Raw genomic sequence first — 26,709 nt, forward strand, 5'->3', positions numbered from 1 at the left:
ATGGAAGACCAGGGAAGAGAGTTGATGAAACAGAGATGATTCAAATATCTGAAATATTTTATCCTCACTCGATAAAAAGTAAATTATTTTTTCTCTTTTCCAATAACCATCATTTTCCTTGATCTTGGAATCACTCAAAGCCTAGCCACTGAGTCCTGTATAAACCAATGCTTTGTCTCAAGATGTGGAGAAAGATAAAATACTGATACCTGCACAAAGGTACTAGCTTGATTATATTTACAATTATGAGATACCGCAAATTTAAGAATGCCAATTTTTGCTCATCACTGAGTATTTATTATATATAACAAATACATGGGAAAGAAAAAACTATATTGTGTGATATAAATAGTTTATTTACATTACAGAAAAAACATCAAGACAATGTATACTATTTCAAATATATCCATACATAATCAAATATAGCTGTAGTACATGTTTTCATTGGTGTAGATTACCACAAATGCAAGGCAACATGTGTAGATCTCTTGTCTTATTCTTTTGTCTATAATACTGTATTGTGTAGTCCAAGCTTTCGGTAGTCCAGCCACTGTGCAACATGCTCCCTTTAGATTAACCTCGTGGATGCTCTTGTTGTGTTGTCTGAACTGTAGTGCCCTGTATTTTGCTTCTGTCTGTGAATTCTGTTGCTTCGGGGGCATTTCCTAGAAGGTTGGAAAGTTTACAAATCTTAGTTCAGTACCTGAAGTCCAGTCCCACAAAAACAGAGTGAAGTTGTAGATTAAGCAAATTATTAAAATATTTCAGATGTAAGAATTTATTATTAGCAGAAGCTGCAATTATTTTGGAAAAGGTTTTTGGTTTTGTTTGTTTTTGCTTCTCCTTGTAGTTGTCTTTAAGTGTCTATTAAGGAGAACTAAAGAACAGACATGGAAGTTCAAGAGGAATACATTTACCTAGTCCTTAACTGCTTACTCATTAAGGCAGAAAGAATGACTGAGCACAATGCAATCAAGCAAGTGTGAGCCCATCTAACCTCACGTTGAAGGTCTTCAATAACTTTATATTTTAAATGTCCCTAGGGTGAATGTTATATTGACATTTCAATGCTAAAAGTTTAAATCTTATCAAACCAGAGAATGAGCCAACTGTTAATATAGGATCTGTAATGAAAAGGGATATTGTTTTGGTTCAGCCTAACATCATTTTTGTATGTGAATAGTATAAGCTAGAGATATAAATTGGTACCGATTATTTAGCTTCTATAAAAAGCTAATACTCAAATTATTTAAAGAGCTCTGATCTTTTATGATAAAGCAATGCTTTGATGATATAAATAAAAATAATATAGAGTTCATATAAAATCCTATTATAATAGCCTATAGAGTATCAGAAAATGCATATTCATATATATGTTCATATATGAATAAATGTATGTAGTATATAGATATATGATTTTGGGGGGGAAGTAGATCTGTCAAAATGAACATGAAGCTGGAAGCCACATTCCTCAAAAGTAAAAAGAAGATAGATTTTGTTTTCACATGGAAGGTGAAAACAGATATGTGGCTTAAAAAGTAGCCAGCCTAATGTGGGGCTCAATTTAGGTTGTCTTGAATAGCAGAATACAAACATCATGACCAGTGAAAGGGGCAGTATGAGTGAAAATGAAATGCACAAGCTCTGATATTAGGCGACCTAGACTTCATTTCTGCCCTGATTGCTCACCTGTGTACACTCAGCAACATGCTGACTTCTCATACCTCAGAGTGCCTGTCTTTAAAATGGGGATAATTTTTCCCTCTTCATACAGTTTTCATATGTATATTCATTTGTGTGTGTGTGTGTGTATACATATATGACACACACACAGACACACACATAGAGACACACAATTTCTGGGGAGATAAGGACCCTATGTATCCCAGTTGTTTTTATTATGTATGGAAATGAAACTGTGACTAATAAGATTTTTTTTTTTTTTGCTTTCTCAATGGCTCAAATTTTATTTTATTTTATTATTTTTTTAAATTTTATTTTATTTTTAAACTTTACATAATTGTATTAGTTTAAACATCTGCTCAAGCATTGAAAGTTCTGCATTTTTGTTAGTACATGAAGTAGCAAATCAAATTGTTGAGATTAGATCTATTACATATGAATTTCATTTTTCATATGCTGATATTGCTTAGATATTAGACGGCTCAAGACCCTTGGAGTAATATGGCACAGCTTCCTGTGTTTTAGATGCTATTCTATCTTCTCTTTTACACTTAGTGTTTTTGGTTTAAGTTATTTTTACACTCCCCAGAATCTATTTTAATGTAATCCATTGACTCACTTGGCATCTAAACATGAGAGTCGAGTTGATGAACTCAACTCGGTTTCGAGTAGCACAGAGCTCCCATCGATGATCTTCCCTTAAGCCTTTAGGCCAGGGAAGGATTTATGAACCACATTTTGTCTTTTTCAAGAGCAAATGCCACACTTGTCCTCAAAGAAGATAGCATGATACAGATACTGAGATATATTAGGACTTTTATTTTCTACAGATATGATACTTTTATTTTCTTGTCTTCTGAAAATAATTTTTTGGGAAACATTTTGATTTACTGTAGAGCTGCACAAATGATTGAAAGTCTAAATGCCTTGTGAATTTGGCAGAAACCTTGAAAAACTTCCTTGGAACTCTTCTCTTGAGCAGAGTGAAATCAGATCAGAACAGAATATCTTCAGTAACATTTCTGGTTAGACCAGGACATAAATAATATGCATTTGGTCTGGAATCTATTTCTTGGTTACCATGAATTTACACACTAATGCAGTTAAGCACTTACCCAGCCTCTGTCCTTTACTCCAAGCCCAGTGTCAGAGATTAGTAATTATTCTTTTCTTTTTCTGTTGAAACTGGATGAGATCTCTGTATTTCTCTCAATCCAACTCTCCAGGAAATAATTACTGTTTAATTGTTCTGGGGTTTGATATGAAAGCTTCTTGTGAAATTTGCTGTGTGTTTCCCTGTATCAAAAGTTTTCATGTACTGCAACATGATCATTCTCATTATAATTACTTTCTTTGAATTTTGTGATTAAAGTTATTTTGCTAAGATAAAAATGTATTTGTTGTTGTATCAAATAAGTTAAAAATGGTTATACCTGAGAGTTATACTTAGAAATATAAGTGCTATAAGTGAGAGCTATAATTTAATATTTTTCTAGGTCTTCTATAAAATCTATTCTGATTTTGTTTGGCATGCTGAGATCTTCCCAACCCACGGATTGAATCCGGGTCTTCTGCATTGCAGATGGATTCTTTACTTTCTGAGCCACTAGGGAAGCCTGAGTAAGGAAATGCTGGTCATTTAAACAGTCTGTTAGTAGTCTGACTGAAGACTGACTTTTTATAGTTAAAAGAAAGAGCATATTTAAACAAAGACTGGCATTACACATTAGAAGAGGAAAGAAAAGGCCTTTGCTTAGAAAATAAATAATCCTCATCAAAATGCAAAAATAAGGAAAATAATTTGTACCACTCCAGCATGAAAGTCATTGTCTTTCCATTTGGTTATTCAAATGTTATGATGAAGAAATAGGACTCCAGAGAATGGATGGTTGTGGAGTCCACAAAGGGACTTGAAATTAGAGTGATCTGACTCAGACAAGGAGGAATGATGTATTCTTTATGTGGGTGACCACTGAGTATAGTTACTGACCTTGTGATGCAAAGAACCACCACACAGATGACGGCAATCTGAATCGTTCCAATCACAGCTGCGATTAAGACGTACTGAAATCGGACAGGGCCAGGAACAACATACAGTACACTGTAATCCTTTTTTTCACAGTGTTGTCCAGTATAACCAGCATCACACCTGGAATAAATGATAGCGTCCAGTTACCTAAAGCTGCTGTACTCATTTTCATAGTTCGCCTATGGCCATTTCTCTTCATTTTGAAATTAGGGCCTTTTGTTTCCTTTTCCTGCTCTTAAAAAAAAAAAAAGATAGTACTTTTTAGATTTGTTTCTCAAATACTTATTTTCAATAAGATCTCTTTTTGTTTTTCATTTCAAAGATATATGGTTTCTTTTTATACTTATAATAGTAGAGTTTGAAGATAGGAGGGAGATGATAGAAGTACAGGAATAACTGTTCTTTCTATTTTTTTCAGGTGAGCTTTACATTTTATTTAACTTGCTCTTTAATTAACCTAAGTCAACATAATTGCTTGAGAAAAGGCTTGTTTCTGATGACATGAGTATAAAAAATAATGCTGTTTATTAATTTTTTGGATAAAGCATTCTCTATGCAACAGTTAGAATGTGTTAAAAAATGTTAGGGCCAGAGGTAGAACAAGACTGAATTCTTTAATTTACTGGTCATAAAGTTGTCCGCTTATGTTAGAAAGTCAAATTTCAGTAGTAAAAAGGTAATTACAATGTAGGCAATAAGGTTTAGCAAAACAAGCCCATGTGTATTCATCTGAGAATGAAGACTGCCTCTCTGTCACTCAGTTCTCATCAGAAAGCTCAGATAGATAGTGTTAGAATTAGCAATTGACCATGAAATGAGGAAACAGCTCACACGAGAATAACACTACGGGGGATCAACTTGTCATTGACTTTGTGCAACTATTTTAGAACCTCACTTCGAATGTTTCATAACTATATCCTAGGATCTTTGGTTTCTGCATTGGAAGGGTTTAATACTGACAACTCTGCTGGGAATGACAGAGCAGCGGGAGCAACTTCTCAGTCGGCCTGGCTCTACTGGAAGGCAGGTGCTTGTGTGTTCAGTGACGGAAAACATGAAAGGAAGACAGATCTTGAGAAAGAGAGAGAGAGAGGAAGGAAGGAAGAAAGAAGGATAAGATGAAGAAAAAGAAGGAAGGGAAAAAGATGAAAAGGGAAGGGGGAGAAGGGAGGGAAGAGAAAAAGAGAGCGATAATCCTTTCCCTGTATAGCAATATGCAAACTATTTCACCATTTGCCACTTGTATATGCCATTATTTTGGAAAAGATGACCTACCCAAAGCAACCATGTTATCTTACGTAGAGTAAGGCCTCATTCAGTCATTTGAGAAATATTTGTCAAGTCTCTAATCTGTGCCAAGCAGTGCTCTGCATCCATGGGAAAGAGTAGTGAATGAACCAGAGGATGCCGTGTCTTTAAGGAACTTGGAATGCCCAAGATACAATTTAAAATTCTACCAGCAGAGTGTATATAATGATGTGTTACATAGTACTTGGGTATGGAAGGTACACAGATATTGTTTTCTTGTGTGTGTGTATGTGTGTAGGAGAGGCAGAGAAAAGTGTGGCTGCTGATCACCCACTCAGGCAGAATGCCATCCAGAATTTAGTTTCTATATTTTTACTTTATGCGTGTAAAAGTTAAAGGGTGAAAACCTTACCTGCAAGATGGCTCCTGCATATTGATAGAATGTTCACATTTCCCGTGCATGCAGAAGCCATTGTAGTGTTCTGGGCACGGTATGTGGTGTTCTCTGGCACTTTCTTCTAATTTGTTAGCATTCTCTGTGAATACAGATAAAAGCAACATCCCCTGTAAATACTTTTTAGCCTGGTAAGATCAACCAGGATATTAAGAAGCAAAGCTACAGTAGACAAAAAATATTTAAAAGGGCAAGAATTAAAAGGCCATGCTTCAGAAGAAAGACTGAGAAAGAACTGAAAGACAGATGTCTTTACAATTGTGTTTAGAGATGAAACTGCAAAATTACCCAGTGCTTTTCATGCTTTTATGTAATTTCCTACATCTTTAAGAGCCAGTAATGTTTCTATGAGTTGTCAGACAGCTTTAACTTTCCTTGTGTAGAGACAGTACATTGATCATAAAATAATTCAGGAAGAAATATCCTATTTTGTGAATTTCAAAACCCCGCATAATGTCCGTAAAAGTAAATTGCTGCAGTGCCTTGACACTCCATGTGGGAGCTTAAAAGTTAAAATATGGCCGTGTTCAATTGTTAAACAGAAGTTTTCCAAACCAAATGCAAATTTCAACAAATGTATTCTTTCAGGCTTTTTTCATCTACAGCGAACATGAATTTTCCTAGCACCTGCACATTTTCTTATTGCCTAAATAATGCTATTGAAAGAGCAAATGTTATTTCAGAATCACTTATGTAGATCCTAACACAGTATTTCTAAATGCTGTGAGTATATTCTAATTCATAATATTTGGCCTATGTTTGCAATGTCATGTGAAATTTAAACTTACGATAAAGAAAAAACATGTTCTAAAATGAACCCTCTCCTCCGTCATTAAGCCTTGTTTTCTCATATTTCTATAAAGATAGTAAATATTTTTCCTGACCTTTGTTAGTTTAAACATTTGCTTCCTGTTGGTAATACCGTCTCTAAGCAGTCTTTTGATGCTTTATATGTTCATTTTATAATGTAAAGTTTTGCCTTTTTTGAGTTTCTTCTATAGCCTGAGACCTGATATACTTTAAGATCCTTGCCTAAAGTATGAGAAACGTAAGTCTCTTGACTTTTCACTTCCCTGGTGGTCCAGTGGTTGAGACTCCAAGCTTCCAATGCAAGGGGCACAGGTTTGATCCCTGTTCAGGAAGCTAAGATCCCACATGCCATGTTGCATGGCCCCCAAAGTATAAAAATAATAATGCTTTTCACCAGGACCACAGTAATTGGTCAGCAGTATGGGTTTTTCCAGCGATGGAAGATTGAGAATAAATTACTATTTTTATGAAATAGATTATCTCCTACCATTTCTATATAGGGGTATAGCTTTTCTCTTATTATAGTGCATTCTTATAATTTTTTACTGTCCATCATGTGTGCGTGCTAGGTCACTTCAGTTGAATCTTGACTCTTTGTGACCCCATGAACCTGCCAGGCTCCTCTGTCCATGGGATTCTCCAGGCAAGAACGCTGGAGTGGGTTGCTGTTTCCTCCTCCAAGGAATCTTCATAACTTTGAGATCAAACCTGGGTCTCCTGCAGCTCCTGCACTGCAGGCATATTCTTTACCACTGAGCCACTGGGGAAGCCCCTTACTGTCCATCATAGAGGATGACTATATTCATCGTGAGAAAAAAAAATGTACCTTAAGTATTAGTGAAGTAGACAAATGTATTATTTATGTTTAAGCAGAGCTATAAAATACCTTTAAATTTTAATACCTAGGTTATCATCTGAAAAATATTAAAGTTTGAAGTAAATTGTTAAATATGTTATGTGCTTTCTTGTATAGGGATATTTATGAACATAGGTATAAGGGTAATATTTCAAATTGCATACACAAAGAATGCCGAAGAGACTGGCGATGGCATTTTAGACATTCCTTTGTTTTACATCTGTGTCTCTTTACCTATTTAGGTGATCTTTTGTTTGCATTGTAATATTTCTACTTTGATAATTACTATTAAACTGCAAGGACCACTTTCATAGAAAAGACACATATAGAAATTTCTCTTTTGGTTTCTTCCATTCTTCTAAGTTCCCGTGGTGTTTTTGGTAACAAATAGTGCCTGCAGGAAGCAAACAACACCCAAATTGAAATGGATAGTGTGGAGTCAGATTTCCAACATGGGAGTGTGTGACCAAAATGGAAGCAGGATGACAGCAGAATTTGGATACATCTTGAGAGGGCTTGTGGTCATTCATGAAGCCATGAAGACTGGACTCATCCCGTGCCTTGGCCAGGAGGCTATAAGCCAGAGTGGACAAACTGCACACCTGCTGCTGAAAGATGACTTTAGCAGTGGGGTTTGCCAGCCTCACTGCTGATGTAATGAACCAGCACTGATTTACACTCTTATTTCTGGATCTTCTCCCCATAACAAACTATTCAACATTCTATTTAGTGTTCGTTAGTAACTCTTCAGTGCTTCTGCATACCTGCATGTAGGGGAATTTTCTGTAACTTCCCTACATTTCACGTATATACTGTGATTTCAGTTGTAGTCTTACTCAAACACATCTTATATTAGGGCTATTTTTTTTTTTTTTCTGTCAGTTACAAAAGTAGATGAAGAAAAGAAGATCAAGATTTTCTTAACTCAGATTCATTTTTAAGGCTATTTTATTTTTAACACTGTCCCTCACCCCATACTGTTTTTTGTTTTTTTTTTTTTTCTGAATTTGTACCATGTCCACAATTAAGAACTGAAGTTTAAGGGCAAAATGAGAGCTTGTCTGAGTGGTACTGTTGCCTTAGTGTAGCTAGAGCTGGATGTTTTCACAAAGTTCATTATCCAGACAGGATGATCAAGTGGGAGGGGAATAGTCTCCATCATAAAATCTGCTAATTAGTTTACACCATTCCTTATGAGCTTGGAGTGCTCCGTTATGCTGCTCACAGGATACTGTCAAATAAGAAAGTTAGATTGAAAATAAATGAGTAGAAGAAATGATCCCTGGGCAAGAAAATGAGGAATCATCAATATATGTCAACAAATTTATAGTCAACCCAAACAAGCAAACCAGTTGATTGAAAACCTGAATATATAACCACTTCTAGTAATGCAATAGACATGTTTCAGAAATGAGATTTGAGTGTATTAAGAAGAGTAGAAACACAGAAATCTAATATACAAACCAAATGTGTGTATGAACCATAGTGGGTATTTGTGATCCTGATGTTTATGCATAGATACTGAAGCAATAACAAAGCATTTAAAGATTTTAAATCATAGAAAAATGATACTTTGGAAGTCTGTATGTTTTCTCCAGTGGTTGATGATTTACATATCAACTTCTCTCTTCTCTGTTTAAAGAGATTTAATGTAAGGGTTGTGATCCTTCTTCTAAGAGAGTGAGTGATGATGCTAGAAACTTTTCGTATCTTTGTTTAAAATCTTTGTCCAGTTTCCTGTTTTAAATGTTTACAGATGGTTTGCTCTGAATGAGATCCTGACTTCTTAAAGGAACAGTTTCTGGTATAATCTGAGTTACTTGCAGCAGAACTCATAGGGCTGCATGCCCATTGCTAGTCAGCATTCCAGTCAAGAGCTATAGAAGTAGGCTGCTTTAAAACACAGCTATATGTATGGTTTCTGTCCTGGTGCTTTCAGGGAAAGAGACATGGCAAGCTGAAGAGACAGAAGAAATGGTGAATGGCAAAACCTTGCTTTAATCACAAGTCTAGTAAGATAAGTTGACAGAAAGTGGACAATGCCAGGCATAGCAATTCAGAGACTTAAATCAGTACAGCCCAGAGTAGGGTGTGTGTATGTGTGTGTTTCTCATTACCCCTACTTTCTTCCCCCAAAGTTAGAAACAAGACGTCATTCAGGAATTAATCTGTCAAAGCAAGACATTTATCTACTGAAGCAGAAATGTGACTGTAAAATTCAACTAAAACTATCCCTATATCTGAAGGAAGGATGATTCCCTTAGGATAAGGATTCAGTTCAGTTCAGTCACTCAGTCATGTCCGACTCTTTGCGACCCCATGAACCGCAGCACGCCAGGCCTCCCTCCATCACCAACTCCTGGAGTCCATCCAAACCCATGTCCATCGAGTCAGTGATGCCATCCAACCACCTCATTCTCTGTCGTCCCCTTCTCCTCCTGCCCTCAATCTTGCCCAGCATCAGGGTCTTTTCAAATAATTCGGCTCTTTTCATGAGGTGGCCAAAGTACTGGAGTTTCAGCTTCAACATCAATCCTTCCAATGAACACCCAGGACTGATCTCCTTTAGAATGGACTGGTTGGATCTCCTTGCAGTCCAAGGGACTCTCAAGAGTCTTCTCCAACACCACAGTTCAAAAGCATCAGTTCTTCGGCGTTCAGCTTTCTTTATTGTCCAACTCTCACATCCATACATGACCACTGGAAAAACCATAGCCTTGACTAGATGGACCTTTGTTGGCAAAGTAATGTCTCTGCTTTTTAATATGCTGTCTAGGTTGGTCATAACTTTCCTTCCAAGGAGTAAGCATCTTTTAATTTCATGGCTGCAATCACCATCTGCAGTGATTTTGGAGCCCAGAAAAATAAAGTCTGACACTGTTTCCACTGTTTCCCCATCTATTTCCCATGAAGTGATGGGACCGTTTGCCATGATCTTCGTTTTCTGAATGTTGAGCTTGAAGCCAACTTTTTCACTCTCCTCTTTCACTTTCATCAAGAGGCTCTTCAGTTCTTCTTCACTTTCTGCCATAAGGGTGGTATTATCTGCATATCTGAGGTTACTGATAAGGGTTAGAGCTTGGCAAAAGATGCATCTGAATGTCATGTTGTGTCATCTGTTCCAGTGCTCTCCAGGCTTCTGGGCCCTGAGAAGCCAACTTTAACTAGTAAACCCAGAGTCCCCAGCTGCAGATATGGTTGCACTAGACTGTTAGTGTCTGATGCTATAAAATATTCACTTAGTCAACAACCCAGTTCTCTTGTTTTGATGTTCTGCTTCCTAAATAGTCTTAAAATAACTGGACATTTATGCAGCCTACACATTGGGAATGCCTTTGACACTACCACCTGGCCATCTTATCCATTTGACAGTTATATATTTCATTGGAGTGAACTGATTGGTTCTGAGTTTCCATGCATGTTAGGGGCACAAGTCACCTTTCTTCAACCTACTGAATTCTGAGGGTTTGTAAGATCAAATTTCTGCACCTAGAGGCTAAAGGACCAGACCCTATCCATGGTGCATCATAGTCTGGGAGGACTTTGCGGGCTGGTAAGATGATATCTGTCTGGAGATATTCCCATTTTGCTTTAATCAGGACTTTTTAAAAAATATATAATTTTTAAAATTTATTTTTGGCTGTACTAGGTCTTTGTGGCTGCACAGGCATTGCTCTAGTTGTGGCGAGCAGGGGCTACCCGCTAGTTGCAGTGTGCAGGCTTCTCACTGCAGTGGCTTCTGTTGTTTCAGAGCACTGGTTCTAGCTGTGTGAGCTTCAGTAGTTGAAGTTCCCAGGTTCTAGAGCACAGGCTCAGTAGTTGTGAAGCACTGGCTTTGTGCTCCAAGGCATGTGGGATCTCCCTGGACAGGGATTGAGCCCATGTCTCTTGCTTTGGCAGGAGGATTCTTTACCACTGAGCCACGAGGGAAGCCTCAGGACTTTCTTTAGAATATGTCTACAAAGCTTTTCGGAGAAGGCAATGGCACCCCACTCCAGTACTCTTGCCTGGAAAATCCCATGGACGTAGGAGCCTGGTAGGCTGCAGTCCATGGGGTCGCTAAGAGTCGGACACGACTGAGCGACTTCACTTTCACTTTTCACTTTCATGCATTGGAGAAGGAAATGGCAACCCACTCCAGTGTTTTTGCCTGGAGAATCCCAGGGACAGGGGAGCCTGGTGGGCTGCTGTCTATGGGGTCGCACAGAGTCGGACACAACTGAAGCGACTTAGCAGCAGCAGTAGCAGCACAAAGCTTTTAGGCTCTAGATTCCTTAGGAGGAGTCTGATTCTGTGTAAGGCTTTTGAGTAAGTTGGAAAAATCCTAAACTAGAGATATCACCAGAATTTAGAGGATACTTTAGGGAGGCAGATTTCCATTGTACATTTTTAAGCAACCAGAGCTGTTCAGTAGGGGAAATGAATTAAAGAGTGAAGTGATGAGTTTGTGTGAAAGTTTTCAGATGTGTTACTATTTCTCAGATATTATAGGGTGTTAACTGTAGATTGGATTGTTTCAGAACTCTAGGTTCTTTGACTTTTAAGAGTAATATTTATTTGTATTGTGAATATTTACTTGCAATAAATTACTAATATTAATATTTCTTGAAAAATATTATTTTTGATATCCTAGGAAAAGGAAGTAGAGAAATAAGGACATTATTTAGATAAGAAAATCACTTTGCTTAAATTATGGGGACATTTTGCTGTTTTAAAGGGTGCAAAATATCTTAAATATTTACCATGTCTGTAATTCAGACATTCTAGCATAAAGTGATCTTCACCATGCATTGTCTTCCTTGTGGGGAGCAAAATGTGGATCTTACTTCAGTTTTTAACATCACAAATTATCTTGACAAGTGGATGCTTGCGAATTGTACAATGTATATTATCTTCTCAAGTCTCTCTTCCTGTGGGTACACAAAATGTGCCGCATTTTTCAAGAAAAATGGAATTTCCATTTTGGGTGTCTTTATTTATTACTTTTACTTTTCATGTTTATAACAGTCCAAGGAAACCCTAGCACTGAGATAGTCCTATACTTACACACCTGTTTTGATTACTTGATTTTATTCTTCTCTTGCTTACTACCCTATTGCTAAAGAAGTTTGAAAACAGTTTTATTTAACCAACTAGAAAAATAAAAACTATCTTTTTTTTCCCATTATATTTATATTGTGCCCAGGACAGGAAACAAATTATGAATTTAGAAGTAAAGGCATGATGGTCCCCTTGTTGATTAGAGTTGGTTTCAAAGAAGATATACAATTCTTATGATTTCCTGTCCTTATCTTATCAGGTATAAACATATGAGGTGGCAGTAAAACCTCATATCTAGCTTGAATTGCAATCGAACTTTTTTAAAGACCAGAAAACATCCCAATTGAATGGATTCTGAATGTAATGCAATCTGAGTTCTTGCAACTTAACAAATTCTATAATAGCCTCACCTGCTGTCATAGTTTCTTCAAGGCACAGATGAGTAGATGAGAAGAGTCTCTCCTTCTTTAAGCCTCTAGGACACTCAAATGAAAATGCTCGCTAAAAGTGACAGGTTAGCACAAGGGACATGGAGGCATGTAAGGACACAATCAATTCTAAAGTTTTGTCAAGAGCAGAGGCCCAGTCTAGGAATAACAGTATTATCAGTTATTTCATCTGTTAAAGATTTAGAAAAAATAACCTCAAAACAGAGATCAGGTCTTTCAAGTGCTACATTTATTCTACAAGTTGAATATTATCCTATTTTTTCAGAAGAGTAATTGAAAATATTTTGATCCTAAAATTTGCTAATGAAGCAAAAATATGAGTTGGGAGCAGGATGGATGGGGATGTAGAGAAATTCTTTCTGATTGTACTGTTGATCAGGCACTAATATAAAATGTGAAATGTGATTATCTACATCATCACTTGGATATATAAATATTCTTATTGGACATAAAATGAAAATGGAAGAAAACTAATTTTCATGTTACTAGATTCTCAGGCAAGACCCTTAATGGCATTATTCAAGAATTGCTTGAATTTAAATTGGAAAAAGTATCAGTGTCTGAAATAGACATAGTAATTTGGGGACTGGAGTGAATGAAATGGAACAATACTGGATGCTTATTTTCATGGGCTTTTATTATCTCAGTTTCTACTGGTAATGTATTTACGTGGAGAAAAGCTGAGAAATCTGTAAAAGCTTGGGAAAGAAACTTGTATATATCATTTTAACTTATGACATCCAAATACAATATTAACACACTTAAGAATTTGACATCACAAATTTCATATTTGTGTCTTGCCAGAAATTCTCGACCTCTAAGATAAAAAAGGAAAAATAAAAGTTGTTTGTTATTGAGAGAAAAATAAGCAGATCTTTAGCCATTTCTCTGTCTCCTGCCTTAAAAATGCCCTGCATGGCTTTAGATGGCAGAGCCCTCCAGAGAGTGAAGAGTGCATGCTACTGGGGGAACTGCACTCTGCTGTAATGGTCCTTTACAAACTTCACCATTCAGTCAAAAGCCTATTAACGCTCAGCAAGTGGGTAACTCCTATAGGTTTAGAGGATTAAGCTTGAAGACCTTTTAAAAATATAGTATTTTATGGAACTTCCAATGTCTTTGACAACACTTCATAAACATCAGGCCTTGGAAAGAGGCAGGGATCTATGGTTCATTAGTCTCTCAGGAGTCCAGAGCTGGAGTTGCCTTAAGCTTATCTGGGGCAATTTGTTACAGCTCTCCCCACTGAGCTCTTGCTGCAGCAACAATGTTCTCTTCCAGGACAAAGTTTACTGTAAACCTCAGAGAAAGAAAGAATCCTGGGAAGCTATTTTATGTCATGTATACTCTCCTCCCCCTTTTCTTTTGTCTTGAACTAAACCTATGCATTTCTGGCCAAATTTATTGGCTCAGTGGCTAATCTGGGTGTCCTTTCTTAGGGAGCTTCTTGGGTGATAATGTTGAAATGACAACACAAGTAACAGAGGGCTCAGATCCTATCCACTTTTGCCTTTTGGGCTATGTGAATCAAGCTCTTTTTTTTCCTTTACGGGCTGCATATACAGCAATGGATGAATAGTTGAGATAAACCTTCTCAGGTGACACCTTTGTTTTCCTGTGTGACTCTGAAATTATTAGCCAACAGAGAATGAGGAGGATTTAGCTTTCACTGAGACAGCAGAAATTTTTAAAGATTTTAATAATGTAGATAAGGACCAAAAAATTGGTAATGTATTATATGAACATTTACTGAAATAGCAGAAAATTGTAAGGATTTTGATAATGTAGATAAGGGCCAAAAATTGCTAATGTATTAAATCAATATTTCTTAAATACCTACTATGTGTCTGGCACTGTGCTATGTACTATGTGTAATATATATCTATTGGTCATTTCCAGATGATTTTGCTTGTTGTTTTCTAAACACAGACAAGAAATCAGATTCCCCTGACAGGATGATACTAAGTATATCTACAATTCCTGGAGAATCTACAACATGCCTGCTGCTGCTGCTGCTAAGTCGCTTCAGTCGTGTCCGACTCTGTGCGACCCCATAGACGGCAGCCCACCAGGCTTCCCCGTCCCTGGGATTCTCCAGGCAAGAACACTGGAGTGGGTTGCCATTTCCTTCTCCAATGCATGAAAGTGAAAAGTGAAAGTGAAGTCGCTCAGTCGTGTCCGACTCTAGCGACCCCACAGACTGCAGCCTACCAGGCTCCTCCATCCATGGGATTTTCCAGGCAAGAGTACTGGAGTGGGGTGCCATTGCCTTCTCCGACAACATGCCTAGCGTTGCGTTAATACTTAACATGACAAAAATATGTTCCTTAATACAGCCCTTCAAAGCAGATTTATAAAAATCTTATTTTATACAGATGATGAAAGTGAAAGTGAAGTAGCTCAGTGGTGTCCAACTCTTTGCTATCCTGTGGACTGTAGCCTACCAGGCTCCTCCCTCCATGGGATTCTCCAGGCAAGAATACTGGAGTGGGTTGCCATTTCATTACTTGTCTTAGAAATTTACACAATTGATAAGCAGAATTGGCATCAAAACTAGGGCTCTTTCCAGTATACCATGCAGACTATGCATTTAAGAACTTATTAAAATACAGGACAACATCTGGCTTCCATATCTTATTTACCATTTGCTTTTTATAACTTCTGACTCTTTACCTCACCTCGATCCCATTGATGCTCTGAAAAGCAATCTTTTCTTTTTCTTCCTTCTACCTTGGGAGAGATTTCTTGTCCAGGGCCAACCTATCATGCATTCCAACCCCTCCATCCCCCTCAAGTGTTCTCTCCATCAATTATTTCCTTTCTCTCCAATATCTTTAACTTATCTTTACTCTTTGCTCCCAGCCATCAGTATTTAAATATTTTCAAGTATCTTCCATCTTAAGATAAAAATTCACCAACCTCTCTCAATCCATGTCCCTTGGTAGACCTCTTGTCTCCTTTTCACCCTTTACTGCTGAACTTCTTAAGAGTGCTATCTCTGCTCCCATTCTTTACTTCCTGAGCTAGATCTCACACACTCTTTAACCCACCATGCTCTCTGGTCACCACTTCAGAGAACCTGCTATGACAAGGTCAGCCAACAACATCTTTGTTGCTAAAATTTAGTTATTCTTCTCAGACCTCAACTGTCTCAATCTTTTAGTAATCAGTAATTTGATACAGCTGACCACTTCTTTCTTTTTGAAGCCTTCTCTTCCCTGGGCTTCCATATCATCTACCTCTTGTTTCTTTTTTTTTTTTTTTGGTTGTTCCTTCATAGCCTATTTTGTGTGCTCTTTGTTTCCAACTAATTCTTAAAGTATTGGTGTTTTACTAAAGTTCTTTTCTTTTTACACTTTAAATATTCTCAGAGAGGGAGCTCATTCATACTCACCCAAGGCTTCTATTGTAACCTCAATGCCTCTGACTTCCAGATTCTGATTAGCCAGCTCAGAACACCTTTTAATAAATGATCACACTTTCATAGAGTTTCATATCTATGCATTAAAGTACCAAACGTCTCATAGGCATCTCAAACTCATCAGCTTCTCCCACTCCTTCTTCTACTTCTTAGGCAAGGCATATCCATCCACTCATTAACACAAACCAGAAATCTGGGTTTCACTTTCAAATTCTGAATAAATCACCAAGTCCTATAGTGTCTGCTTTTTACGTATCTACCAAGTTCCTTCATTTCCCTACATTTTGGTGGCTATTCTCTAAGATCAAACCATCACTATCAGCTAATCTTCAGTCTTGCCCTCTCTGGGTCAATTTTCCACACTAGAGCCAGAGTGATGCTTCTAGAAGAAAAACATGGATGCATAATGACCCTGCTTAAAAACTCCCAAAGAAACAATTCTTGTTATTCCTCATTACTCCTCTAATGAATTAAATTTTAACATTAATTAGAAGGTTGTTCAAAATCTGTTCCAGCTTTTCCACTCTCACCCCTTGTAATTCTCTTGCATCCTCCTACACTCATTATATGAAATTTCTCTCTGCCCTCTGGAACCTTCCATATGCAGTTTCCTTTATTGGGAATATTCATTTCCTCCTTTTATCATCCATCTACGTAACTCCTACTCATCATTCAGGTCTCATCACTGACATTACATCCTCTGAGGAGCTTCTGTAATCTTCTCCCCTGCCCACTCATTCTGGACTCACTGCCTTCCTTTCTTAAAATCATTCCCCTCTCCTAGTACTTTTCACACCAAATTTTCATTGTCCTTTACTTGTCTGTCTGATGCATGAGTTTAGAAACTCCTTTTTAAAGGCAAGTATTGTTGTCTTGTTTATCTTACTGTTGTGGTCTCCTTGCCTATCACAGACCATAGCACAGGGAAGATGATGAACACATATTTTTTTTTTAAGTTACCTTTTGTCTAGGTTATCCCCTTACCACAGTTGCCAGCATAGAGAACCTGCCAGAAACATCCAGAATTTATATCAGTAGAAAAAGAATCTTAACATTGTGACATGGGAATAACATTTTTTAGGGTGAGAATGGCATCAGAAAATGAGCGGCGAGTGAGAGATGTCTTAGAAAAGAATTTCTGCTGAGAAGTAGGGCTACACACCCTGTAGAAATGGATCAGGAGAAAGGGATGAGGGTCTTTCTTTCTACAGTTTCCGGTGGGACTAGTGGAGACATGAGTATATCACCTGGCTTTTAAAATAGTATTCCCTCTGTTAACAAAGGTTCTAAACAAAGCATTTATCATCACCTTCATGCAATGACTGAAGGATATGGACAATCTAGTTCTTATGGGTAGAAAAATGGAGTCCATATGTGTGTACTCCCTCAGAAACCACACTGGAACCATGTGTGGCCAATTCTGAATTCATAAATTCTAATCTGGTCTCCACAGTCAAAGCTATGGTTTTTCCAGTAGTTATGCACTTGTGAGCATTGGACCATAAAGAAGGGTGAGTGCCAAAGAATTGGTGCTTTCTAATCGTGGTGCTGGAGAAGACTCTTGAGAGTCCCCTGGACTGCAAGGAGATCAAACCAGTCAATCCTAAAGGAAGGCAGTCCTGAATATTCTTTGGAAGAACTGATGCTGAAGCTGAAGCCCCAATACTTTAGCCACCTGATGTGAAGAGCTGACTCATCAGAAAAGACCCTGATGCTGGGAAAGACTGAAGGCAAGAGGAGAAGAGGGCAGAGATGAGATGAGATGAGATGAGGATGAGATGGTTAGATAGCATCATCAACCCAATTGACATGAATTTGAGCAAACTCTGGGAGAGAGTGAGGGATGGGGGAGCCTGGTGTGCTGCAGTCCGAGGAGTCACAGAGTCAGACATGACTTAGTGACTAAGCAACAATAACAACAATCTGATCATTCACACTGTTATGTACAGTATTATCCAGAAGTGAGAAATGATGGTTGAACTTTTTCAGGATATCAAAAAAGGAAACATTTTAAAAACAAAACACAACACAGGCAACTGCATTTCAGAATAAGAACTAAGATTATAAATTAATAAAACATTTTCCTTAGTTGCCTTTTTCTGAATATGACCATGCATTTATTCTCATACTTAAAACTAACAGGTGGTAAACACCAAAACTGTAAGTGCAGATAAACTTAATGATATTGTTATGAATATGGCTAGCGATCAGCTTGGTTTTCTACAAGAGCACTCTGAAAAGAATTAGAGAGCTTTTATAGTTTCTTAAACTAAAGAACAAAGGGTATAGTTTTTATTCTTTAACAGACTTTTGTGAGAGTCTCAGAAGTACTTGAGAAAACACTAGGAATAAATGCAAAATTCTCTATGGAAACAGCTTTATAACTGAACTTCTCTTCTGGAAAAATAAAAGAAATAAATAAGCTCTAAAAATTGTGGGAAAAGCACATCAAATAGCTAGAAATGTCATAAAATATTTAAGTGGAATATTGAAGTTTAATGTTTAATTCTAAACATTAATAACCTGCCTAGCCTAAAAATTGTAGACAACCACAGTGGGGGATAGTTATGCAATGCTATATACCTGAACATTTACAGGTATAGAACCTTGGCATTGGCATGTTATAGCATCTTCGGAGACATCCTAGATACTTTGATACCCTCACAGAAGTGTGTGTATACTTGTGTGTGAGTTTTGTATAAATACAATTCTACTGTGATTTCTCATAAATGACAAAATTTAATGAGTTGGTTAGTGTCCTCAAATTCCTCTTTTAAGGGTAATGTTGCTTGTTCTAAAGCAGATACACCTTAACTGCTTGTCAAAAATAGATTTCCAGGGTTCAGTTGGTCCTGATCAACTGAATCAGAATCACCAGCTGAAGGATCTGAATTTTGTCTTTCAAAAAAGGACCCCAGCAAATTCTGATGTTCAGATGATTTAGATGACAATACTTTTGACATGTCTCATCTTTCTGTCTCTGACCAGCTTGTGCTAGGTTTTCCCACTCCCTGGATCCTGCTTGCTTCCCCTGATAACTACACTGGCACTGGCGCTGCACCACCTTTGTGGCCCCAAGTCTGTCTTGGCTGCTTCACCTGCAGGACTGATCTCAGCCAGCTGCTCCACGTCTGGGAGTGTGTGAGCAGTGTCTTTCCCAGTGCTGCTCTGTCCATACCTGCCTTGGATGTGATGAGAAGTCATCAGGGGCCTTCAGCTATCAAGCTTTCCTTGATTTTGGTAGTCAGCCTTACCAACTCATTTTATTTTAGAATGTCTGTGCCTCTTTTGAGAACACAGCACTCAAAGAATAGGCGGTGTGTCTGCAACAAATGCCAGCATCTGTGAGAGACTTCTAAATGTTGTCAATTCCTAGGTATCCTGAGACCAACTCTCACAAATGGCTCTGTTAGGCAGCTAACAGAATAGCAACAAGAATTAATTCCCTGTGTGAAACCAAATGAAGCATTCTCTTGGATACAGAAACAAATAGCCACAGCTGAGAAAAGGTATGGATTATATAAAGAATTGTGATTGGTTTGATTTCCAAGTAGGAATAAAGAAGCTTTGGACAACTGGTGATATTGTTAGACATTCAGCTCATCTGTAGAAAAGATAAAATTATAAGAGAAGCAATAGAGCAGGAAAGAAGACAGAATAAATGGAAGCAATGTCACCATTTGTGGCTCTATGAAAACGGAGAGAGGTGACGCTGCAACAAACAGCAGGTGTTGACAGCACAAGAATGGGGCAGCCGGGGAGGGAAATCTCTCAAGTTTCTTGGGCTGGGCAAGACAGACACCCTTGCTTCTAAATTACAGGCTTTAAGGACAATGAGCACAACTCTTCAGACCAGTGTTTACCAAGGGGAGCTCTGCTGACACAGTGCTACTTCTGGAGCAGGGTTCATGGAAAAGGGAGTTCTATAGTCAAAGAAGTTTGGGAAAGAGTGGATTAAACACTTATATGTTTTCTTTATGGCTTGTTTTCTGAGTGTCTCAAAGGCTAAACTGCATTGTGAGATGCCTAGAAAGGATACATATTATGGAGTGATCCTAAACTCATCTGTCTAGGAAGCTTCCATCTTCTATTTAGGAACATTTTGTGGGACTATTCCATCAGACTCCATTCTGAGAAACATTGCAATAGACCATAGCATCTCCAAATTTTTCACATTAACACATACATAGAAAAGCATGAGATTTGGTTTAGGCAAGTGGAAGATACATCAAGCCTGGGCACTCCAGTCACCACAGCCAACTGACAGCTAAGGTAAATCAATGAGTTTACACACCTGTTATCCATTTAAAGACATGAGAAAACTTTGCAATAGATTATTTCTCCTGGCACAGAGACTATATTATTTACTGTAACAGCTCAAGTGTATAGAACAAAAAGTAGTAAAAGTGGGTGTTCAATCAGCAGAATGAAAAACGAATATGACAGGCATAGGCAATATATTTGGAAGCCACCTGTACCTTAGTGTGGTAGCTTTTAAAAGATTAGTCCCTCTTAATTGTTGCATCAAAGAACCAGCTGCACTTCAGTGCAGACACAGATAGTCCCTACGTTAAGTGACAAGGTAAGGTATAATCTGGTGAAGAACTCTAGTTCACTCAGTAGCATGATATATTCAGTGTGACAGAATTAGATGCAGAGGAGAAAGTCATATTTGCTATGCACTTCAGGCTTATTCAGTGAAAGGCAAAAGGCTGGAGGGCAAAAATGTGTTGCTAACCATAAAAGAAAAGAAAGAGATCTATAAATGACTTGGAAGAGCAAGTGTAGGCAATTGACAGGTTGATGGGTTTGCACATTTCTCCTGTATGATCTCATGGCCCAACAAGGACAGTCAGAAAATTTACAGTATAAATTTAGAGTCATTTATAAATTTGGACTACTGCCATATGTTGGTACCTGACCAAATTAATATAATTGATCCTCATTGAGAATGAGAATCTCTAATTGAGAGCATTAGAAGGTATACTATCTCTTCTAACTGTTCAAGGATAATATAAAATAATTTTAAGAAACAAATGCAATTGATTGTGCTGTATTTCTGAAAGTTGGTTTGACATTTTAAATACACATGTTAGATAAAATTGATATTGAAAAAGTCATGGAGTCAACCCTTAAGACAGAATTTTGTAGTTTTTTCTAAGAAGTAATTTCTGAACATAGCATAGCCTCTGAACAGTTTCATGGTATTTATTCTGTTTTGATGATATTTCTCAATGATGTCTTGGCAACATGTCTATGAATCAAGTATCTTTGTATTTAAGCAGAATAAGATGTCCAGAAAAACATTTACTTTTGTTTAATTGCCAACACTAAAGCCTTTGATTATCTGGCTCACAATAAACTGTGGGAAATTCTTAAACAGATTGGAATATCAGAGAACCTCACATGTCTCCTAAGAAACCTGTATGCAGATCAAGAAGCAACAGTTAGAACCAGACAGGAAAAACTGACTGGTTCAAAATTGGGAAAGTAGCATGACAACAGTGTATATTGTCACCCTGCTTATTTAACTTCTATGCAGAGTACATCATGGGAAATGCTGGACTGGATGAATCACAACCCAGAATCAAGATTGCCAGTAGAAATATCAATAATCTCAGATATGCAGATGACACCACTCGAATGGAAGAAAGTGAAGAGGAATTAAAGAATGTGTTGATGAGGGTGAAAGAGGAGAGTTAAAAAGCTGGCTTGAATCTCAGCATTCAAAAAACTAAGTTCATGGCATTAATCCCATCACTTCATGACAAATAGAAGGGGAAAAAGTGAAAACAGTGACAGATTTTATTTTCTTGGGATCCAAAATCACTGCTGATGGTGACTACAGCCATGAAATTCAAAGAAGCTTACTCAGTGGAAGGAAAGTTATGACAAACCTAAACAGTGTATTAAAAAGCAGAGACATCACTTTGCTGACAAAGGTCCATATAGTCAAAGCCATGGTTTTTCTAATGGTCATGTATGGATGTCAGAGTTGGACCATAAAGAAGGCTGAGTGCCAAAGAATTGACGCTTTCGAACTGTGGTGTTGGAGAAGACTCTTGAGAGTCCCTTGGACTGCAAGGAGAACATACTAGTCAATCCTAAAAGAAATCAGCCCTGAATATTCATTGGAAGGACTGATGTTGAAGTTGACGCTCCAATACTTTGGCCACCTGATGTGAAGAGCCGGCTCATTGGAAAAAACCCTGATGCTGGGAAAGATTGAAGGCAAAAGGAGAAGGGGGCAACAGAGGATGAGATGGTTTAACATCACCAAATCAATGAATCTGAGTAAACTCTGGGAATATTGGAGAACAGAGGAGTCTGACGTGCTGCAGTCCATGGGGTTGCAAAGAGCCAGACATGATTTAGTGACTGAATAGTAACAACAAAGACTGTTATTTAAGGTGGTATTGCTTTCTAAAATAAACCTTTTGATGATTTGATAATCCATCATAGGTTGCTGTGTGGTTTCTCTGTTTAACTTGTTATAGAGACATGAAAATACCAGCGAATAAATCTTTTTCATTGTTCAGTATTATACATTTGTTTTATTGTCAATAAAATCTTACAGCTAATGATTATTTGGTAAAATATTAACCAAATATTTTATTAGTTACTGCATTGGGTTGAATAATGTCCTCCAAAAACTCATGTCTATCTGGAACCTCAGAGTGTAAGCTCACTGGGAAATAATTAGTTCAGATTCTCTCATACTGGATTAGACAGGACCCTAAATCCAAAGACTGGTGTTCTTATAAGATGGTTCTTATAAGAAGACACACAATAGAAGGTCAGGTGAAGGTGGAAGCAGACATTGGAGCCATGCTACTATAAGTCAAGGAATGGAGGGACCACAGAGCTGGCAAAGGCAGAGGAGGGTTCTCTGAGAATTTGGACCAAGTGTGGCCCTACCAGGGCTTTTCAAGTGGCACAAGTGGTAAAGAATCCACCTGTCATTGCAGGAGACATAAGAGACACAAGTTCCAGCCCTGGGTCAGGAAGATCCCCTGGAGGAGGGCATGGCAACCCACTCAAGCATTCTTGCCTGGAGAGCCTATGGACATAGGAGCCTGGTGGGCTATGGTCCACCGGGTCCCAAAGAGTTGGACACAACTGAATGACTTAACATTGTTGTGCACGCACCTGGCCCTACCAACACCTTAGTTTCAGAATTTACCCTCCAAAACTGTGAGATAATACATTTCTGTTAAGTCATTCAGTTTGTGGTAATTTGTTATGGCAGCCTTGGCAAGCTAATAAAACTACCATTTAGCAACCAGACACACTGATAAAATATTTTATCACACTGATAAAATACACTTTTTAATAGTCCATATGGAATTAATGAAAATGAGCTGACAGATTGGGTTCAGCTAGTATGTGACCTGTACAATCTTGGTTTGTGTTTATTTTCCCAGCATAATGACTCACATGCCTCCTTTCACTCTCAAAAGTTTCCTACTTAGGGTGGTAAATTTTATGATCCCCCTAGTTTAGGCTTATGCTGACATATCTATATATCTATGGTTCATTGCATTGGAAACATATAAATTATGTTTTGAAGGTGCTGATGTGTCAAGGTATGGCTATTAGCCACTGTAAAGAAGAATTTTTGAGAAGCTAGGGAAACTTGATGAAAGGGTCTGAATTCATTTTTTTATTTATTAATTCATCTTATAAGAAAGGCAGTTATCTTACATTGTTTATTTTGTTATATAGCAAGTGATACCGCATTTTACCTTTATTAGAAAGAAGCAAATGACCAAGAAGCAAACTGACATCAATGACTTTTTCAACGAAATTCCAGGTCACATCTGGAGTGTAATCTCCCACACTATCTCTATCTGCATTTTCAAAATTCCTGAATTATGGATGCTATTGTGCAATTCTGAGCCATTAAGAAAATGCTGGAGTTTGTTTAGCATCTTCTCTTTAAGAAGGATGAGAATTTGAGTACTCCATTAAGAAAATTTGAACATTAAGTGTTCTCATCTTTAAAGCATTATCCTTTGGTTAAGTACAAATGTTTTTAATCTAAGACAATTCATTCCTTAGATATTCTAAATAGCGATGAATTCTCTCTCACTCTCTCCTTCTTTCCAGTTTTGAACAATTGATTTCTCATGATACTTCCTTCATTTCTAGTCAGTGATAACTTTGAGTGCAAAAACTGCTTTAGAAATAGTTAAGGATGAGGTGTGGATCTTAACAGTTTCTTTCCACTTGGACAGTATTTAGGACCTGAAATTAGTTAACTAAATGGTACTTTGTGGTCTCATAGTGTCAGTTTACCTTTTAACAGGTCTGACACCCTCCCAGTGTATAATTTACACTCCCCAAGTACATGGTTAACCACTTAAGAAATCAATAGGGGTTATAAAACATGTACAAATTTGAATTTGAGAGAGTCAAAACCTCATTTATCCATCAGAAATAAAATAGCTGGCACTTAGAATCAGGGCTTACAGGGAACTATTTCTTTTGAAACAGGAAAACCACAAGTGGCTTTATCCAGAGATAAGAGTTGAGTGTGACCTAGGTGATTTAAACACCCCTTCCTTTTGCTGTAGTCAATGCTAACAATATCAACCCACAACTTCTGGCTCTTGGTGTGTGACCATATAACCCTTTGGATCCAAAAAAGGTAAGAAACATGTTTTCTCTTATGAGGTCTTGAAATTTACTAGTCTTTGCTCCTACCTGTACTGTACCTAATTAGTTCATCAATTTATTCATTCACTTAAAAAATATTTCCTGATCTCCTCCTATGTGCCAAATGTTACAGGTAACAGAGTACATTGTGGGGATTTAAAGTTTCTCTCATCAAAGTCATACATATTATACATGGAATATACAAAATTAAAAACAAAAACCTTGCATCTAAATTAGAAATGTTACAGGAAAAATAGGGTGTTCAGATATAGCAGAATAGGGTTGCAGGTTTGTTTTAAAGAGGTAAGGTAAAGGTACTGAAGAAGGAAGGATGAGAAAAAGCTGGATAGGTGACGAGTCCACCGAGTGAGTGGCACACAAAGAAAAAGACTCTAATAGAAAAAACTGATAGTCCAGGAGCCAGCACTGTGGCTAGAGAAGAGGGTTTCCCAGAGGAGTAAAGAGAGCCAAAGTGAGAGGAGAGAACAGCAAGGTTCTTACTTTGTAGAACTTTGTATGCCACATTAAGGAGTCTCGGTTTACTTTCAAGCACAATGAGAAATCATTTGGATAGTTTCAAGTAGATCTGACTGGTTGGAAAAGACATCATTGAGGGAAAACAGAGGAAGCAGGGAGTACAAATAGGAGACCATCACATGGTGTAGGAAAAAGTCTGTCCAAGTCTTGGACTTTAGTAGCAATGGAAGGAGAAAAAAAAAATACTTCTATTCTGCATAGATCTTGGCGGTGGACTGAACATGACTTGTTGGTGTATTGCAAAATGAAAGGAGTAAATCAAAGATGACTAGGATTTTGGCTTGAACATCTGGGTAGTGCCATTTTGTATAATGGGGAAGACTACAAGAAAAACAATTGAGCTTTGATTTATAAACATGACAGATCTCTGATTTTGATTTTTGAGACGGAATTGAAAACTCTGTTTATGATTGGGTATCTCTCCAATAGAATTGATGTTAACTGAAATAAATTAATTGTTTAGAAGGAAAATGATCAGCAGTGAATGTCTCTTAATAACATTAAGCAAATTTAGGATTATTAAAAGGACGTCTTCATGATATCTAAACTAGGAAGGACATTTATAATGGTCTATGAGAGATGTGGAGGTGTAAATTTAAAGGCAAGATAATAAATATCATAAAATGAAAGAGGAAAATTAGACTATGAAGAAATATCAGTGAGGAATGCTTTTAAGTAAAGCATTTTCCTCTCTTCTTGAAAAAGTTATTATGAGAAAATAAAAGTTATTTAAAGATAAGTATGTAGATTTGCTCTCTTCAATTCCCATTATGTAACATAAATTCTATTTAGGCCAAAAGATTATTCAATTACATTATTATCTTTTTCTAATTATTTGAATTTTTAAAAGTTTTTTATAGCTATTGTTTTACTTGAGACTGCAACATCCCTAAATGTTAACTTAAACATGTGTGTTGGGGGTGGGGGGCGTATATTTTTTCCTTGATATATTGGAGGATGAAGATCAGAAACATTCAGTTATTCCTTAATGTCTTACAGTGGGTCATGGGGCATAAAGCTAGCCCCAGAAACCACGTGTTCTCATTTTGAAATAATTTTTAAAATTTTAGAATAGTTTAGATTCATTAAAAAAAAAAAAACACTACAAAGAGAGTATAGAGAAATCTTATATACCCACAACAAATTTTTCTCTGTGTTCTCTTTTTTAATCTGTTGTTTTCATCACAATTTTTCAATGGTAAAGAATTGTCAGAGTTGTACATATAGACTTAAGGGGAAAAATGAAAGAGGCAGTCATCTGGATAATTCCAGACCAGAAAACAATTTTGTCTGAAAGATACAGATAATTGAGACAGAAATGTTTTTTTGCCTGGAGAGATTCCTATGATTGTCTTTCTCCTTCACTTGAATTTGTGGGTATAGTTATGAGCATCGGTATTTCACTTACTAACAGGAAACTGTGTATCATTCATTGTGAAGCTTGTGTGTTTTTGAGGGCTAAATTGCTTAGTTCTACACTTCTTTTTCCCTTAAAGTATATAGGGTAATTTCATTATAAAAGCA

At 37.3% G+C, this 26,709-nt stretch overlaps 1 protein-coding gene across 1 annotated transcript in view; it reads right to left on the reverse strand.

Moving 5' to 3' along the window:
* Positions 1–335: 335 nt before the first annotated feature.
* TMEFF2 (transmembrane protein with EGF like and two follistatin like domains 2) overlaps positions 336–26,709 on the reverse strand; it is a 284,699-nt gene continuing 258,325 nt past the window's right edge. Inside the window, exons 8-10 of the mRNA XM_061440654.1 lie at positions 5,373–5,496; positions 3,674–3,832; positions 336–665 (exon numbers count right to left, since the gene is read on the reverse strand). Coding sequence (XP_061296638.1) covers positions 569–665; positions 3,674–3,832; positions 5,373–5,496 — 380 coding nt within the window. The 3' untranslated portion in view covers positions 336–568. The remainder of the gene's footprint in view (positions 666–3,673; positions 3,833–5,372; positions 5,497–26,709) is intronic.

This window comes from Bos javanicus, chromosome 2 (assembly GCF_032452875.1).
Source record: "Bos javanicus breed banteng chromosome 2, ARS-OSU_banteng_1.0, whole genome shotgun sequence".
NCBI classification, from domain to species: domain Eukaryota; kingdom Metazoa; phylum Chordata; class Mammalia; order Artiodactyla; family Bovidae; genus Bos; species Bos javanicus.